At 35.1% G+C, this 19,422-nt stretch overlaps 2 protein-coding genes and 1 pseudogene across 2 annotated transcripts; 2 read left to right on the forward strand and 1 right to left on the reverse strand.

The window, feature by feature from the left end:
• The first annotated feature begins 258 nt into the window (after nucleotides 1–258).
• On the forward strand, nucleotides 259–3,209 carry LOC111913067 (diphosphomevalonate decarboxylase 2). Its single transcript, XM_023908829.3, has 10 exons — nucleotides 259–641; nucleotides 950–1,148; nucleotides 1,242–1,305; nucleotides 1,375–1,438; nucleotides 1,532–1,612; nucleotides 1,731–1,817; nucleotides 2,037–2,194; nucleotides 2,453–2,501; nucleotides 2,593–2,717; nucleotides 2,843–3,209. The coding sequence occupies exons 1-10, from the start codon at nucleotides 426–428 to the stop codon at nucleotides 3,063–3,065; spliced, it is 1,266 nt and encodes a 421-aa protein (XP_023764597.1). The 5' UTR covers nucleotides 259–425; the 3' UTR covers nucleotides 3,066–3,209.
• Nucleotides 3,210–3,300: 91 nt separating this feature from the next.
• Nucleotides 3,301–4,388, reverse strand: LOC111913152 (uncharacterized). The gene has a single exon (XM_023908910.2). It carries the CDS (start codon nucleotides 4,371–4,373, stop codon nucleotides 3,417–3,419), a length of 957 nt encoding a protein of 318 aa, XP_023764678.2. The 5' UTR covers nucleotides 4,374–4,388; the 3' UTR covers nucleotides 3,301–3,416.
• An 11,200-nt stretch (nucleotides 4,389–15,588) lies between these two features.
• On the forward strand, nucleotides 15,589–19,016 carry LOC111910427 (putative ubiquitin-conjugating enzyme E2 38; annotated as a pseudogene).
• Nucleotides 19,017–19,422: the final 406 nt, after the last annotated feature.

Below are 19,422 nucleotides of genomic sequence, written 5' to 3' on the forward strand. Positions count from 1 at the left end.
TTTACCTCTCTCTTAAAAGAAACAAATCAATAAATCTTAGTTTTTTTTTGGGATACGTTATTACCACCCCATTTTTTATTATTCTACCCTCTTAATTATTACAGGTTTGGTAGAGATTTTATAATTTTAAACTTTATATCAGCCTTTTCAGAATTTAAGAAAATGTTAGTAACTAAAGTATTAAGGAACAAACTATAGTGTCAAAATTTGAACTTTGGAAACTTCAGGGGCCAAATTGAACTTTGTAAGACGCACACGCACATCAGTGATCAGTTTCAGTCAACAATGGAGATTGGAGGGTGACATCTAAACCTTCATATATAAAAATACACCTTACGTTTATAAATTCACATGCATACGATACAACTTTAATCTCCTTCTAATCGCTCTCAATCTCCTTATCGTTAGATTAATTTGAATTGATCATGGGAGCTCAAGCAGAGAAATGGGTGTTGATGGTGACTGCGAGAACGCCGACGAACATAGCTGTGATCAAGTACTGGGGGAAAAGGGACGAGAAGTTGATTTTGCCGATTAATGATAGTATTAGTGTTACTCTCGATCCGAATCACCTCTGTACAACCACCACCGTTTCTGTGAGCCCTAGCTTTGTTGAAGATCGCATGTGGCTCAACGGCAAGGTACACCTGAACTTAATTTCTCTCTGTTTATCCATCGATCAACTCAAAATTAAGCAATCAGAGATGCGGATATTGAATTCTGTGATCGGATTGAGTCCTCTTAAAATCCGAAGTTCACTTCGATTCAGATGAAGTCGACGTACTTGTATCTCGCTCAATTTAAGTATTTAACTATCTTCAACACACAAAAATTGCAACAATACTGATTGATATGCGTTGATTAGTGTGAAACGAGCAGGTTATGAATCATCAATCATTCAGCTTCTCTGATTCGTGGCGTTTTTCCTTGTTTTTCCTGGTTATGGTAGGAGATATCACTTCAAGGAGGTAGATTCCAAAGTTGTTTAAGAGAAATCCGAGCTCGTGCTAATGATGTAGAAGATGAGAAGAAAGGTATCAAAATCAACAAGGAAGATTGGCAGAAACTTCACCTGCACATTGCTTCATATAACAACTTCCCAACTGCAGCTGGTCTTGCTTCCTCAGCTGCTGGTCTTGCTTGTTTAGGTACTCATTTCATGCTTCATTGTTGTTGCACCAATATGCATTTTCAGAAATCTTTCAATTTTATATAAGAAATTTATTAATCTTTTTTTGCAGTATTTTCCCTTGCCAAATTGATGAACCTGAAAGAAGATAACAGTCAACTTTCTGCTATTGCCAGGTACCTAATACATACATACCTCAATAGATTAAAATAAAAAATTCATTAATATATAAAGTTTATGCACAGGCAAGGTTCAGGTAGTGCTTGTCGCAGTTTATATGGTGGATTCGTGAAGTGGATCATGGGAAAAGTAAGTTTTTCTGTGATTTAAATTTTTTTCCCAATTAAAAAAATATATAATCTTGGAGCCAAATGTTCTAACTTTTGTCTTTCTTGTTTATAGGAGGAAAATGGAAGTGATAGTCTTGCTGTTCAACTTGCAGATGAGAAACATTGGGACGAACTCGTAATTATCATTGCTGTGGTATTTTTCTTGTTTCCTTTTTTTTTTTTTTAATATTTGTTAGTTACCACATCCTATTTAAATATTACAAACATCTTGTGTTAAAATTTGTCCTTAATGGTGATTATATTGTTTATAGGTAAGTGCACGACAAAAAGAAACAAGTAGCACATCCGGAATGCGTGATACCGTTGAAACAAGTGCACTTATACAACATAGAGCAAAGGTACATCTCTATGAGAAGGGCATTTACGTCTTTTTGCATAGATCATCGATCTAGAACAAGTACATGTCCCAAATTGTTCCGTAATTCTGGATGGGACAAAAAGTTTCTACTTTTGTCTATTGACATAAGTCTCAGTGCCAGTCCCTTCCAATGAACACACAACACAGTATAGCCTGTTCTGTCATGTCCTGTGTAACAGTCTAAATTTTGTCGGGACAGGAAGTTGTACCGAAGCGCATAATCGAAATGGAAAATGCGATACAAAACCGTGATTTTGCATCTTTTGCACGTTTAGCGTGTACAGACAGTAATCAGTTTCATGCTGTTTGTTTGGACACGTATCCCCCTATATTCTACATGAACGACACTTCCCACAGGTAAGTTGCTCATTTTGCATACCATTTTTATGTGGGAATTAAAAAAAAAGGGAAAATGCAGAAAATAACAACATACATACTCTTTTCACCAATAATAGCAATATACTTGTAACTATTTACCCATAATAACATCACACTGGCATTTTTTACCAATAATAGCAATATGTTATTATCAGTAAAGAAATGTAAGTGCATTCCTATTAGAGGTAATTACCCTTAAAAAATCTAATTTGTAAGTTTTTATAAATGTTGTTACAGAATAATCAGTTGTGTTGAGAAATGGAATCGTGCAGAAGAGACACCTCAGGTTTGGACTTTTGACATTTATGGGAACTGGTGGATTGAAAATTTATTAAAATTTGGGATGTTGAGTAATTTGATTTGAAATTGATGGACAGGTGGCATACACGTTTGATGCGGGGCCAAATGCGGTTATGATAACACGTGACAGGAAAACTGCTGCCCTTTTACTACAAAGGCTGCTTTATAACTTCCCTCCACAACCCGACACCGATTTAGACAGGTATGCATATTAATTACATAACTCATCGATGGAATTGGAATTCGAGATTCCATTCCACAGCGTGTTTGGTTGCAAGATGGATGGAATTCAAACTGTTTGATGATGGTTTATGTTATTTTGAATAGCTATGTGATCGGGGACAAGTCGATACTAAAAGATGCGGGAATTAAGGATATGAAAGATGTAGAAACATTGGTGGGTCCCCCTGAAACAAAAGGCAACATTGTGGGAGAGAAATCAAAGGGAGATGTTAGCTACTTTATCTGTACAAGACCGGGAGGTGGTCCCGTGGTTCTTTCTGATGAAACTCAAGCCCTACTTGACCCACTCACCGGCTTGCCAAACTGAAAAACAGCAATTTGAATTTTTGTTTAGATTTGTGAATCAAAAGGATGGTGTAATGATACCTTTTGTGTGTGTATTTTAGTGTTCAATGTATGCTCCTTAATTTTTGTTCACAGTAATCAAAGGTGCATTTCCTCCCAAAAAGAACATATCTAATCTCATATATGACTTTTTCCTAATCAGTTGACAAGTAAATACAAAAATATAAGCAGCAAGAACATGATGAAGACAAGATAGATACAAGAATAAATACTTGCATTCATTAATCACAAAACCTGGACTTAACAACAGCTAACAACTACAACCACTATCAAGAAAAAGCGAAAAACTATGATGAAGCAGACGATATCAATATCAAAATACAACTAGCAAGGAAAAAAGCATGTAGATCAAGAAGCAAGCGTACGCAATGAGACCACGGTGTTCGTCTCCACAAGAAGCCAGCTCCACCAACAAACCGGTGCAAACCCTCGTCGCCCACATCACGAAAACCCCCGTCATCACGAAGATCAACACCCCACCTTGGGGAACAAACAGCGAAAGTGCAGATAGTATCACGATCGGAAGCATACAGTAACCGATCAAACTCAAGCATCGGTATAAATCGAGATTCCCGTTTCGTCCGGCGAGCATATTGAACACGACGTATAAAAACAGAGACGCGACGGTTGTCCACCCGAAAATAATCCCGAAATGTAACTTCCCGGCGAGCAATTGAAACAATCCGAATGCCATGATGAACAAAATAGGACCGGATAGATCTGCGTCTTCGTGAAGATCGGCTTTGACTCTAAACGGATTCAAAATTGACACGGTTTTGTTCCAAATTTGTTTCGTGTTTATACCTAGCTCTTCCAGGAGAGGTGGCTCGTCGTCAAAATTCGTACTGCCGCTGCTGATGGTGCTGCCGAATTGGGGAGTAGAGAAGGATGTGGATGCCGGAGACGATCCGATGTCGAATGACATGAAAGGGATACCGGCGTTTGCAGATCTCGCAGGCTGAAACGGTGCTGTTGGGAGACGACGTTGTTGTGGGCCGGTGTTGGGGTTTCCACCGGAGGGGAAAACCACAGGCGGAACGTTGAATTCCTTCGACATATTGACGGAAACTGAAAGATTGGGTGTGAAATCGATAAAGAAATCGACTTGCACACCAGAATTTTGACGCAAATAAGAAGATTTAGACGATGATTGATGAAAATTAGGGTTGAAGATCTTAAATTGGATTATTGGAAACCATGGACAAGTGTGATGAAGTGGCGGTGAAGTAATGGCTAAAGAAAATACACATGAATATTGCCTTTGTGTCATTAAAATTCTTACATTACCAATTATATTTTTATTTAAAATTAACTTATTTACTTTTAAAAAATAGTTAAAGAATATGTTTTGGCAAATTAAAAAGTTTTAACTCCATTCATAAATAAGTTTTAAAAAAAAAAAACAAGACATTCCTGACTCTTCAGAACTATGTTTGGTTTTTTTATATCAAAATACCACAAATACACTCATTAACCGAAACACATTGTGTACGCATAAGATAAACATATATGTTTTGGTCATTTTACATGTATAAGCTAAGTCAAATATATTTTTATAACACGACTTATTGACTTGTTGGATTTTGTCAAAATAAAAGTTAATCCAAACATTTAAAAAAAAAAAAAAACTTATTTTATCACCCTATAAGTCAATAAACATTTTTGCCCTAAAATATTTTTCAAGTTCAAAATACATTCCCAAACACCCTTTATAACATTCTTTTAAGCAACTCATCATAATATAAACAAATATTAAAAATAAAAGTCTTAGTATTTGATTTTACTTTATTTTCCAATCATACATGAAAACATCTCATCATATTTAAAAAAATATTCATAAATGGTATTTATCATTTTTTAGAATATAAAGTTTAGTTCCTAACTTTTTCATAGAAGGTTCATGTGATTTCGGTTTTTATCAGTTGGGCCCACCACCCAACTCTCTCTCATCTAACCTTATACTTCATCATTCTTTCTCGAACATCAACCTCTCCAGCGTTTCCTTGTCTTCCACCGCTTACCACCACACATCGTAGCCACCTAAAATCTTCAGACAACCACCCTTATAACCCCTATCAGCCACGTATAATACCAGCATCCACACTTACCACACCGTTAAACATCTACAAAAACCCATGTCTCAAATATATTTTTGCTCCTTATATGTTTTTTAGTTGTGATTACAGACACAATTCTAAGAATTTGATTTTGAGCCATTGCCGAAATCGACTTCATTGTCTGACCCATCTTCCTCGTTATTGACCCCATCATCATCTCATGATCTTCCACACACACACACACACACACTTGAAAATCAATCATTACCTATCAACCACCATCGCCAAAAAACAAGAAATAAGCCACCACAAATTTCGGCCACACAAAATAACATTGTAACACCCACTTCTAAGGTATGAGTAACTATCAAGTTATTTTGTATTATATTTGAGGAAAATGGTTTTTGGCGAATCGTGACACAATCCTTAACTGACGCGGCGCAAACCACGATGATAAGTAACGACGCGATCAAGAGATGGTCGCGACGTGATGTCGGTTTTACACATAACCCTAGTTTTAGGATTTGGGCCCTATATAAAGGAACTAACACTCTAGGGTTATCTCTATCACCAACCTCAATCCTATGAATACGAAACCTAGCCCCTTGTGCCCCCTTAAAGAGATTTTGGTGTATTTGTGAGATCCTTGGTGAAGAAGAAAGCTTGTAGTGCTTGGAGAAGCCATTTTCAGTTGAATATTTCACTTTCTAGTCCCTTCTCAAGCATTGTAAGTCCTATGATGTTAATGATGGTGCATGTCAGATTGAAGGTGGTAATGATGAATAGGGGTGAAGCTAACAAATGTTTTTAGGGAGTTCCTCATAAATTATTAAACATCTGCAAAATGAAAACATATATAAATTATCAAACATCCACAAACTGCAAACATATATAAATTACAAATTCACTAAGGTCGTCCACTTGTTTTCATTTTATCAAACATATCGTTGATATCTTGATTATGAATATCCTCAAAAACCTATTCTTAGATATAAGCAACTAAGTTGTCATTCATCCATTGATCTCCCATTTTATTACGCATCCCATTCTTCACAATCTTCATAGCAGAAAACGATATCTCAGCTGTTGTTGTTGAAACCAATAACATCAATGCTAATTTGATGAGCAGGTAAACTAAAGAGAACACTTTATCTCTTTTTGTGTCAAACATCTTCTATTCAAGATCACCATTGCCATTTAGATTCAAAAAACATGACATATTCAACATATCAAGAATATAAGCTTCAACTTGACCATCAAGTATCTCCAATTCTATATCTGAAAAATCATCCTGATATAAACGAGCTAGCTAAATAAATTTTTTTATCAAAAGCTGCAAAATAGTTATTTAGATTGAGACACGCCATGAAAATAAGCCATTTGGTGCTAGTCTCACTAAAACGACTCTCTAGTTTTGTGTGTTGCAAATCAATGACATCATAAAATAACTCAACACGATAGTAGTGTAAGTTTTTTCGACATAACCGTCCAGGAAGTAAGAACATTTCATCCATGTTGCAAATATCAATATCATGTTTTTCACAAAACAATATAGTCTAAGTAAGCATAGAATCCCATCAGATATCCCTCAAAATTTGCAATTGCAGCTTGAAAATTCTACCAAGTTCATTGCATTTACAATATCCTGATCTTTCCTTTACAATGCTTGGGACATCTCATTAGTAATACCCAATAATTTTTTTTCATGAAGTGCAAAGAAAATATGAAATCAAAGGTCTGTAAGGAGTTAATTAGCATATCAACTACACATTTTTGTTCTGGGGTTGCTCCATCTTCTACAATAATCTCAAGCACATCTAACACAGATGGAAACAATCGAAGCATACTTATCAAAGTACCATCATGGGATCCCTAATGTGTATCTCTCGGTTTGATAAGATATGTTTCTTGATTGAGGCCTCGACCACTTATGATTTCACCTAAAATAATCGCTTCAATAAATTTGGAAGCTTGTTGTTCTCGAAGACGGTCAAGACACTTGCAAGAACCTCCAACAACATTAGTTAGCAAGACAAATAAAGAAACTATTTTCGTATCAATTTCGCCACGTCTACAAAAGTAAGTTGAAGCTGCTAAGCAAAAAAAATGAACATAATATTCACTCACACTTTCATTTATAATAAGAGTTGTAAGACCACCAAGTTTACCTTTCATATTACTGGTCCGTCATAAAATTGTCCGTACAAATTGGAGATGCTCAACCCATGTCTTGAAAACAAATTATCAAGTGTCTCTTTAAGTGTAATAGTTATAGTATATGAGATATGCTTAATACTTAGAAAACATTCAATTACACGACCTTCCCTATCTACATACTACAACACAACACTCATTTGTTCTTTAATCGAAATATTATGAGATTCATCGACAAGGAGAGAGAAAAAAGATTCACCAATAATATCATTTATAATGACTAATGAGATATTTTTTCAATTGCAGATACACAAACAATGACTTTTTGGATATGTGGTGAAGTCAACTTCATATTTAGAGGAGCATTATTGAAAGTAACAACTTCAATAATTTGATTATAATCAACTATAAATTACAACAACTCTATAAAGTTCCCTCTGTTATTTGAAGTTTCATTTTCATCATGGCATCTAAATGCAAGACCTTGTCTTAATAGTTGTAGTACTTTGTGTTGAATGCTTTGCAAATGCAACATCAACGTGTTGTTTGTCGTTCAATAAATTCCTGCACTTAGCCCAAGCTTGGCTGTGAACACTGTTGAAACCTCCAACATGATGATTCAACTTTTCTTTATGTCCATAATTTTTTAATCCCACACCAACGAACGTTTCATCGCCTCCTTATGCTCCAACATATGATTTGAACAAATAAAATATAAGCAACATGAAACATTTTGATTTACACTATATTCTAGCCATGTAGAATATTCATTAACATTAAACCATGCAACATTGAATCTTCGTGGTTTTTTCCAAAAAGAATGTAAGGAAACTTGCCGCATTTAGGTTGGAAAGGGCCTTCTAAGAGGTATGCTCTTCGAACCTTGTCCGGAACATTAGGATCATAATCTAAAATCATAGTCCTCGTTCCAGGGTCTGAGGGAAGATATGATAAAATAATTTCCATACGACTATGTTTAGAAAAATCAGCATCACTTGCCTTTGAGGAATCCGAAACTTTTCTATTTGTTAAATATTTATCTATTCATGTTGAATGATAAGTAACTAATAAATAATAAGTATTTATTCTTATTATAAATACAATAACTAAACAAAGTGTAACATTAGATTGTTGGATATTGGGCATTTGCTTTGTTAGCTTAAACAGAAAAACAAAAGGAGAAGATGGGTTTATGCTTGGTGTTTTCGTATGTTCGTAGAGAGTGAGAAGAAAAATATAAGAACTATGCATATTCAAAGGGAAAATGGTTTTCACTTTCTCCTTTCATTTAATGTAACAAAACAAACAAAATGGTGGTGTTACATCTTTTCCTTACAATCTAAACAATGTTAAATGTAACACCCATTTTCCATATTGGATTAGTATAGGTCAAAAGGAGTCAAATACATAGTTTTTGGGAAAAAGTCTTGTGTTACAATGTGACCATAGGGAGGTCACGATGTGACGAGCCAATATGGAACACATACATCTTATGAGTACCACGACGTAGCAGTAAGGTGGCCACGACGTGGTAGCTATTATGGCCCAAGCCCATGATTTTAGGGTTTCTATCATATTTAAGCATCTTATCCTAAGGATTAGGACATCCTTATTAGCCTCCATCACCCTTAATCCTCAGAAACCTTAACCATAACCCCCTTTGGTGATTTTTGGCTCATTTTAGTGCTTTTGTGTAACACCTCGACTCCCAGGTATAAATCTTAAAGTTTTTATTTTCATTATTAGAGACATACTCGACGAGTTGGTTGCCCAAACTTGTCGTTTAGAGACCAATCAAGCCGCGTGGTTTATGGAACCAACTCGACGAGTTGGAGGACCCTAACTTAACGAGTAGAGACTGTGCATGAAAACCCTAATTTTTAGGGTTTGCACCCTATTTAAGGACCTTAAGTCCTTTTCCCCAGCCACCCTTACCACTTTTCACGTCCAGAAGCAAACCCTAATCGATCTAACCCTATTTTGAGTGTGTGTGAGGCTAAAAGTGTGTGTTTGGTGCATTTCTTGAAAAGGCTTGAAGAATTAGAGGCTTGGAATGAGAAGAAGCTTGTAGATCCAGTATCTACATCGTGTTGGCATCCAATTGAGGGTAAAAAGTCTTTACCTTGGATTTCCATTTCTTAGATCTCTTCTTATGTTATAAGGGCATTTTTAGTGAAAAAGGGGGCCATTCTCGGGTTTGAACTTGTCATGAGAACGTGGTTTCAGATTTGGACTCCCCTAGGCCCTCATTAACATAAAGTTCTCGACTTTATCTAGCCCTAGCCTTTTTCGATGACCTAAACCTCTTCTTAAGGCTAGTTTTGAGTGTTTTAGCTTCTTGAAGCCTTGCATGCACGTAAAGTTAGCAACTTTACGTGATAACTACACCCTAGGAGCCTAGATCTATAGTTTGGAGCCTTGGTTTCGCTTAAAAGCGTCTGAATGAGAAAAGAACTGAAGGAACTCGATGAGTTGCATAGCCAACTTGACGAGTTGGATGAGAGTTTCCCGCTTTCTGGATTCTGCATGAACTTGGCGAGTTAACGAGATGACTCGACGAGTTGGTTAGGGTTTTTCCCGATATTCTGGATAATGCATGGACTCGATGAGTTGACCAGGGTTTTCGCGAATTTCTAAGTTCTGAAGGAACTCGACGAGTTTGTAAGCTGCAGTCGACGAGTTAGGTTAACATGGACTGTTGACCTTGACCGTTGACTTTGACTTTGACCGTGGGTAGATCTGTTTGAGTTCTGAGGGTATTTTGGTAATTTGGGAATTTATGGAAATGGATCAATGGTGGTTGTAGATTTTGGTGTTTGGAGCCGTGTTTCGGGAGTTTGATATTTCATTTCCAATCGACATTGTGAGGTGAGTTATCCTTACTACACTAACAGGGTCGAAGGCACCAATGTTGACCCTTATTAGATTGTTATACTGGTTATTGCATGATGATATGCTTAGTAACCTGTTAGGTCGGTATCCTGGTATATAGGATGATGCTATGTTAGTGACATGTTAGATCAATATTCTGCTATATAGGATGATGCTATGATTGGTGATCTATTAGATCAGCTTGACTGTTTGTACATGCTAACATTGTTATCTATGTGTTGATTGTATGCTTGGGGTGGGTTGAGGTGGACCTGATTTGTGCTGTAGGTCAATATACCCAGGGCGGCCCAGATGGACTGCAGGCACAATGGGGCATACCAGTCAGGCAGAAGGCCCGGAGAATGGTAAGGCCCGATAGGGCGGACCAGACATGCTGAGGGTTCTGAGAGTGGACCAGATAGACTGAAGGCCCGGTGAGGGCGGTCCAGTCATACTGTAGACTCTACTCTATATGCATGCTATTTACTATGATATGGTTATGGTTTGTATGGCGTTGGTATTTTGGGGGAACTCACTAAGCTTCGGGCTTACAGTTTTGGATTTTGTTTCAGGTACTTCAGATAATCGCGGGAAGGCAAAGGCGTGATCGTGCACCTCCATTCATTTTTATGATTTGATTTCTGGGATACTCTGATATGAAACTATTTCGAAAACATTTTGTAATAAATAATGGTTTACGGATGTTCAAGAAAGTTTTAATTTTTTATGAATTTTATGGATGTTACATTTTGGTAGCTTGAAGAAGAAGAAGAAGTAGTCCAGTGTTTGATCCAGAAAGGGGACCTCATCATCATTCTCGTGTTCATATTTTGGAACTTAGTAAGTCCTCAAACTTCCATCTTTTAACATTTTCCTCTTTAGATCTAGGTTTTATGACATGTTTGGTCCCTTTGATGTGGTTTGTATGGTTTGAAGAGATAAATTTTGCAACTTTATGGTTTCTCTAAGTCCCTTGAACATAATATCTTATAGATCTAAGAATTGGTGGTGGTTTGAAGACTTTGGATGAATTTTAGGTCATATTTCATCTTTTGGCCTAGATTTGGGAAAGGACATGCATGGGGGGATGCATGCTCATAAAGTTTGCATTTTTAGGGATCATTAGGGTCCCTAAAACCCTTCTGGAAGTTTTGAACTTGAGATCTTATGGATTAAGTGCTTAATAATTGGCTTTATGCCTTAAGTTGCCATTAAGGACCTAGGTTTAAGGATCTTGGCTTATTGGGATGTATTAATGGATAAAAAGTTGAAGATTTTTTTGCCCTTTTAATTTCTTTTTTGCATTTTTAAATTATTTGCTTAATATTCAAATAACTAAAAATAAGAGAGAATTGGCCCACCCCATCTCTCTCTCTCTCTCTCTCTCTCTCTCTCTCTCCCCCCCTCTTTCTCTCTCCATTTTCATTTTTAGTTTACATCTCTTTTTCTATTCGGGTTTCAACCGCATCAATAAAGATTGATGGTTTTCATTTTGAGAACAAATTGATTGTTTTCAAATCTGTTTCTTGAAGAATCTGCATTCCAAATCGATGGTAGAAAGAGATGGAGGATTCTAGTTTTGTTTTCGATAGATAAGGGAGATGTGTGGTTCCAAATCTGCATCCTACTATTCTTGCAAAAAAGAAAATGTTAACAACCTCCAAAAAATCAAGAGACCATTCCCTCTTTGAAATTAATCAGGGAGAGTAAGAAAACAAAAATGTGAACAATAGCTCTAGTTGTTGAAACTGGGTGAGGAAAAAACATTGAAGAATTTATGAACATGGGTTGCTGGATGCTATTTCACACACATCTCTAACACCTTGTTCTTGAGTTTTGAGTTTTTCTAATGAACGGAAGGGGATGAAAGGAGAGGGAGGAGAATGGAATGAAAGGAAATGGAAGGGTGGGATTTAACCCTTTTTTTTGTCTTCCCCTCCTAACCCTCCCAAAGTGGGAGGGTAAAAAATATACATGTTGCTTCCCCTCCCCTCTCATTCCATCCCCTTTCATCTCTTAAAAAAACTCAAGAACACATTTCCCCTCTAAATTACTTTATTTCCTTTCCATTCCACTCCCTATATAAACTCAAGAACAAGGTGTAATGAAAAAACAAAGAACAACTTGTTGAAAAATAAAATCATAACATTGTGAGTTTGATCTAGTTCACCCACTTCTCCACGAGTCGTTTTCCTCAATGGCGATGTCCTTCAAGATGTCCTTCAAGATGTCCTTCAAAATTTATTTGTAAGTGGTTTTCTTCCTGTATTGTTACATGTGTCAGTTACGTCCTGAATTTGTTATTTTGATCGTAAATAACTAAATATGTTTACAATATATGATGATTATTTATATTTCAGATTAATTCTTCATTTGTTCAATTCAGTGATTATTGGCTACCAGAAATCCACTTATTAACATTAAATTTGATACGTGAGCGGATCTTTTTTTTAATAAAGATGGTTATCAAATATGAATGAATTTATTAATTTATATTTCTTTTAATATCTATAATTATATATAAATATAGCCATAATCATACATGAATATAGCTATAATCAAACATGAATAGAGCTATAACCACAAGGGTATTTGTTTATGAATTTGTGAAGATGCATACATAAATATTTGAATTGGTTTTTTTTTTTAATATCTTTGAACTCGATTTTGTAAGTGTAAATCCGAGAATAACAATGATCAAAGGTGTCCCACCTTGTTTTTGTGTGTGAAGGTAGCAACAATACTAATAACGACAGGTGCAAAATCGTTTTAGTGATTATAAATGCAATGGATTTATTTTTATCTTCTGAATTAATTCATTCGTGATTACAACCCAAATGTAAATTTCTTTTATCATTATATTGTCATTTATTCACTTATGATTACAAATGTGAAATGTATTTGGATATTTTATCTTTATATAACGTGCTTTATTCATTTATGATTAGAATTGTATGATTTTTTTTATCTTTGTATTGTTCTTTATTAATTATAGTGTTTATTACTTATAATCATTTATGATTAATATGATTTAGGTCAAATAACATTCTGAAAATTTCGTAAAAAAAGTTAATGTACACTTATAATCATTAATGAATAACATGAAAGTTATTTTTAATATCTATAAAAATGACCTTAAAAACAATTAATCATTAAAATTATAAAAATATTTGCTTTCTATTCGTTTATGAAGAAAATTGTTTGTATCATGTGGTTAAAAAAAATTAATTTGAAAGAAAAACCGAAAAAAAAATTGTAATCTTTTATTAATAAAAAATCAATTATATATATTTAGGTAACTTTTAATCAAAATCCTTTAAGTTTTGGAAAGTATTAACTAAATTTATTTTTTTATAATTTAATTAAGATGAATAATTAATATATATATATATATATATATATATATATATATATATATATATATATATATATGCATTTATATATTGATCGGTCCAAAACGGGTTTTGTGTTGCAAACCTTTTGAGTGTTCTCGATTTAACCTACGTGTTTGTGTGTGTGTGTGTGAGAGAACGTGAAAATCATTCCCGGCCAATCATTTTTCACTACTAGAAAGCAGGCCTTTAATGACATGTGAACTATGACACACATTGAATTTATAAAAAACAAAAGTGGGTGTCGAAAAAAATGTCATCTCTTATAAAATTTAAAAGATTTACGACACGCATCTTTGCTTGTCCTGAAAGTTGTCGTTTTATAATTTTTTTTAAGGAAATGTGAGTACATAGAGGGAAAAGGAAATCCCCAAAAAAATTTAAACCTCGCCGTCTTCTCCTACGATTGTTTCCATCTATTCTCATATCACCCATCCTGTGTCTTTGCCCCTCACCGTCTCTGATATCGCCCCTCCTTTGTCTTCGACCCTCATTGTCTCCGACCCTTACCACCTTCTAGCCTCACATTGTGGTGATGCACCTCGTTCCAATTATGTGAGCCCTGGGAATTGACAAAGAGGAAGAAGACTATGGACCGATCAGTGCACATCAAGTTTAAATTTAAGGGTCTGAGATTTTGTCTGATGTTTCTACTCTCTCTCTCTCTCTCTCTCATTTACCTGATTCACAGTATGTAGTTATTTATTGTTTAGATTTCAGTTTGAGGTACAACATCCACGTTTCCTGCAAATAAGTATGGCGAGCAAAACAATACACGTTTAGTCTTTCTAAGAGGCTCTCAAACAAGCTCATTTCCTAAAATCCCCATATAGTACACTATTACAACCTATATAAGAATAAGCATGGTAAAGCAACATACATTAAGATTGATGATGAAGACCCCTTTGAGTTCTTGTTTCTCTCCATTGGTTGCATGATAATAGTTATCATTCTTGTTTTGGTATATTTTGATTAATTTCAATATTTATATAGTTATAATTTGTGTGTTTTGTTAACTTTTTTTTATTATGGTCTACCTACGGGCATTTCGCAACATCGGCGTGCCTCATGATAGACAGGGCCCACCTTAAAGGTGGATTCAAGGGTACCATGTTGTTGGTGGTTGCAATGGGCAGAAACAACCAAATTATGTCAGTTTCATATAGAATAGCCAAGAATGATCAGGGTGCACAAAGTCGTAGTCATGGTTCCTACAAAAAAAAACTACATTATTATATCGGCGACTTACAACCATTAACATTCATTTCTGATAGGGCGTCATCCATTGTCATGTCCATTGCTAATATATTCCGAATGTGTATCATGGTGTTTGTGGTTCTCATCTTTTGTCAAACGTAGTAGCCAAGTACAACAAAAATGTGACAACAAAAACTTTGTTTAGTAAGGTTGCAATAGCGTATAGAGTGGAAGATTTTGAGTACTACATGGAAGTGGTACGTCCAGGGGCGGATTTAGGGGGGTTCCGGGGTGGCACCGGCAACCCCTAAATTTTCCGGCCGCAGTGGAAAAATTTTCGAAATTTTTTAAATTTTTTATTTTTTCTACTATCGTGCAACCCCTAATCTTCCCGTGTAACACCTACTATGAAATCCTGTGTCCGCCCCTAGGTACGTCATAACAAACATGCCGAATGGAAGTACTTAAAACAAATGGATCAAAATATCCGGGTCTTCACTATAATATTATGAAATCAAAGAGTGGAATCTTTCCACGCATCATCGAAAGATGCTCGTAAGATACCGGTAATGTACTCATTGAGTAATGAGTTCTTCCTAACAATCACCAGAATAAAACAAGTATAATATACAAGAACGGACAGTAGATATATATTACTTTTTCCATTTATGATTTAACATACCTAACAATTTTATTTTGGTACGTTATGTCGTGGAAGTAACAACTAACTAAACTATTGATATGGGCTGATAAGAAGGTTGAGAAGCCCGCAATGCTACAAACCGAAAGGTATACAAAAAAAAACATTGTTGATCCGAGTGAGAAAGCCCAGGAAAATAGGATTTTGTGGGGATCTATATCATCTATAGTTCCCCCATTATCCTCTGTTTTACTGTTGATAATTGCGAATAATGGAGTCGTCCGATATGGAGAGATACAACCCTCCGAAATACAAGTAAAACATCCTCATATCGGTTCTTGTTATTGAGTTATCTCTGTGTATTGATATTTGTAAATTCTGTTTTCTAGTAAAAGAGAGTTTCCGAGGAGTAGTAAATCTTCGTATATGGAACCCGAAGGGATAGAAATTTATCCGCTCCTTCCGGTAATAAGACTTCGAAATCAAAGGCCAAGGCGCTTAAACAAAAGAAGGTACATAACTCGTATCATCAATGCCGGTTTCTTGGCTACATCAAACTTGTTCATATCTCATCATTAATTTGTCAGGTTGCTTATCATGAAATAATTGACGTTGACATTGATGAAGACCGCAATGATGTAGTATTCATGGAAGGGAAGGTGCAATCGAACAAAAAGATGAAGGTATAATAATTTTCTTGTTTCCCACTTTATTATGATTCTTGACCTTTTGAAATATATATGATATAGTACTCTCCTTACTTGTATTTTTGCATCTTGTTCTATAGTCATCTTTGGTTCCTAGTAATAGTAATGCAGAACAAGGTTCAAGGCACAGTGGTGTGCAAATGGATTCAGTGGGGCCCAGTCATTCTTCAAAGAGCTTTGTAGCAGAAAACTTTTTCGATTTAGATGATTATGCTTTCGAGGATGATGATTCCATGGATTTGGCTTTGAAATTGCAATCCCATTTTGATAGTATGGATACACCTACTCGTATCGAAGCTCAAATTCCCTGGTTTCCAGATAACTTCCCAATGGAAAAGAATTCATCTAAACATGTTCAGGCTTCTTCTAGTTATTCTGGTCTACATGCAAATAACAGTTCAAAGAATCTTTCATTTCTTAAGACCCCAAAAAAAATCCAACACCAAAATGAAAATGTGCCCTTCAATAACCCTAGGAGTTCAAGTTTAACTGGAAGTTCTTCTAGCATGACAAAGGTTGTTGATAATGAAGATGTTATCAAAAGATATGAGAGCTTCAAGAAGTTTGATACGGTCGTTGACTTTTCTGATCATTATTATGCAACACAGAGTTCATGAACGAATCAAGTAAGTGTGATTTTGGGGATTTTTTTTCCATTAAAAGAGACCGAATGAATATTTTACCCTTACGTTCCAAAAAACAAATTTGACAATATTAATCAATTTTAACGTGAGAGGAGTTGAGAGGAAAAATAATGGCAAATAGGTAAAGGGTTCGTGTCTGAATACATCATTGCGGTTTGGTACTTTTAATAAGCAGTTTTGAGTGTGTGGATGAAAATAAATCAAAGTTGCTTATTGACTTAGGTAAGAAGTGTTTAATACGTTGTTTTCTTCTATCTTATTTAAATGTGCTTACTATATATGGAAACCATATCCAAACACTTTAATTTTTCCTAAAATTCGTTTTGATACCGTATAAGCTAATAAGTAATTTTACAAAAAAAAAAGCATAAGTTTTTAAATAAGCAAATCCCAAACACCCCCTAAGTCGTTCTTTCAAGATTTAGCTCAAAGAAGAAACAACGATATATAGCTGTCCAGATTAATTGCTTAGCCTATTAATTAAGTCAAAAAGAAACAGCCTCTTTATTGGATTTAATATACTTAATATGCTGTTTGTTTTATTTTCATATGTATATATGTGATATGTGTTTCAGCCATCGAAAAATTGGGCTAAAAAGATACAGGATGAGTGGAGGATTCTTGATAAAGACTTGCCTGGTATGTATGTATGTATGTCTCACAAATTGAAATTGATTAATTTATTAGAAGTGGAAATTAATAGAAGAGATGCTTTGTTGTATACAGACACAATATTTGTTAGGGCATATGAATCAAGGATGGATCTTTTAAGAGCTGTAATTATTGGAGCAGAGGGTACCCCATATCATGATGGCTTATTCTTCTTCGATATCTGCTTTCCAAGCAGCTATCCTAACACCCCACCTGTATGTCTTGTCTTGTCTTGTCTTCTTTAATTCTTAATGCCATATATATATATATATATATATATATATATATATATATATATATATATATATATATATATATATATATATATATATATATATATATATGTTATGTGATTGATGTTGATAGATTTGAATGATTATTTATTTCAGCTTGTGCATTATCACTCTGGTGGCCTTCATATCAATCCGAATCTCTACGATTGTGGTTACGTCTGCTTGAGCCTTTTGAACACATGGGATGGTGGCAAAAAGGAGATGTGGATCCCTGGGACCTCCACCATGCTCCAAGTCCTTGTGTCTATACAGGGTCTCATCCTCAATGCAAAGCCTTACTTCAATGAACCTGGATATGCAAAAACAAGTGGGTCCGTGTATGGGGAAAAAATTCCATACAATACAATGAATCCACTCTTATCCTATCACTCAAAACCATGGTGTACACCATGAAAAAACCACCCAAGGTAATTTTAATAAAATACATATTCACATTTTTTATTCTTTTAAGAGTACGTTGCATGTTGGTTAATAATGGGTTCGTTGGATGGTGTAGAACTTTGAGGATTTGGTGAGTGGGCATTTTGGGAAGCGCGTGCGTGATATTTTGATGTTGTGTAAGGCGTATACAGAAGGTGTGCAAGTTGGGTGTCTTGTGAGAGGAGGTGTACAGGATGTGGATGAGGGTAGTAATGATGTCAGCTGTTCGGATAAATTTAAAGGTAATGTGGTTGCGTGTGTTAAGAGGCTTGTGGTTGCTTTTAAAAGCATTGGAGCTAAAGAAGTTGAGGAGTTTATTTGGTTAAGTGAAAAGGAAATCCTTCCATCCCATGCACCAGCGCCTTCTACTGGTTCCCGAATTTTCGCAAAGAAAAAAAAGGAAAAGAAAAGAAAGTAAGGAGAGAAAAGAAGAGAAAAGAAAGGAAAATAAATTTGTGTTTTGTGTTTCCGAGTTGAGGAGAAATAAAAAGAAAATTAAACATTTTGTTCATTTCTCTTCAAATCCTTTCAAATTGGAAGGAAATTTAGGAGGGAAAGTGATCATTTCATTTTCCTTCTAGTTTTATCCTTTAATGAAACTCAGGAACACAAAAATCTTTTATTTTTTTCTCACTTCCATCCATTTCTCTTCTTTTCTCTTGTTAAGCTGAACTCAGAATCATTATTGGTGAAAGAAAAGATATGGGATTTTGATAGGACTAAGATATTATTTTCTTATTTTGGATTTTGGATTTGGATGTTTTATGTTTTCAGATTTTATTCCCTTACCCCAATAGTTAGTATAATGCTCTATATATATAGGGTGTGTGGATTGTTTCACTAACTTTTTCTTCTAATGTTAATGATTAAGTACCATGTTCTTGTGATTCGTGAAGACTTGTTGAAATATCTATGTATCTTTTTAAAGAATCCTATTTAGGCCACATGGTATTTTTCTATACCACATTTCTGCCACGTGTCATTCTTATATGCGTCTGCTATTTTATTTCCTGCTCACTCCGAAAACCTTTTCAACTCCTGTTTTTCTCCTCTTATTCCATTACAAAATTGTATTAGATATAGACTTTCCATGTTCAACCCTAAAAATCAGCCACTTAATTAGTGATATCAGAGAATTTTCAGTTTGAATTCTACCTTTCTTATTTGATTACCCAAGAAATCAGGAACCGATTCAGCATTTTTTTTTTATATAATTTGATAGCTATGCTGCTGGGAATATTAAAAGGAACAAACTGTGTTGTAGACTTTGTTTGATGTATTGGATTCAATCCT

Source organism: Lactuca sativa, chromosome 9, assembly GCF_002870075.4.
Source record: "Lactuca sativa cultivar Salinas chromosome 9, Lsat_Salinas_v11, whole genome shotgun sequence".
Classification (NCBI taxonomy): Eukaryota; Viridiplantae; Streptophyta; class Magnoliopsida; order Asterales; family Asteraceae; genus Lactuca; species Lactuca sativa.

Bases quoted from the DNA above. Each gene is read 5' to 3' on its own strand.
- LOC111913067 (XM_023908829.3), top strand. From the start codon at position 426: ATGGGAGCTCAAGCAGAGAAATGGGTGTTGATGGTGACTGCGAGAACG. The intron at 1,149-1,241 runs GTACTCATTTCA...CTTTTTTTGCAG, and splicing joins TGCTGGTCTTGCTTGTTTAG to TATTTTCCCTTGCCAAATTG. The intron at 1,613-1,730 runs GTATTTTTCTTG...TATTGTTTATAG, and splicing joins TCGTAATTATCATTGCTGTG to GTAAGTGCACGACAAAAAGA.
- LOC111913152 (XM_023908910.2), bottom strand. From the start codon at position 4,373: ATGACACAAAGGCAATATTCATGTGTATTTTCTTTAGCCATTACTTCA.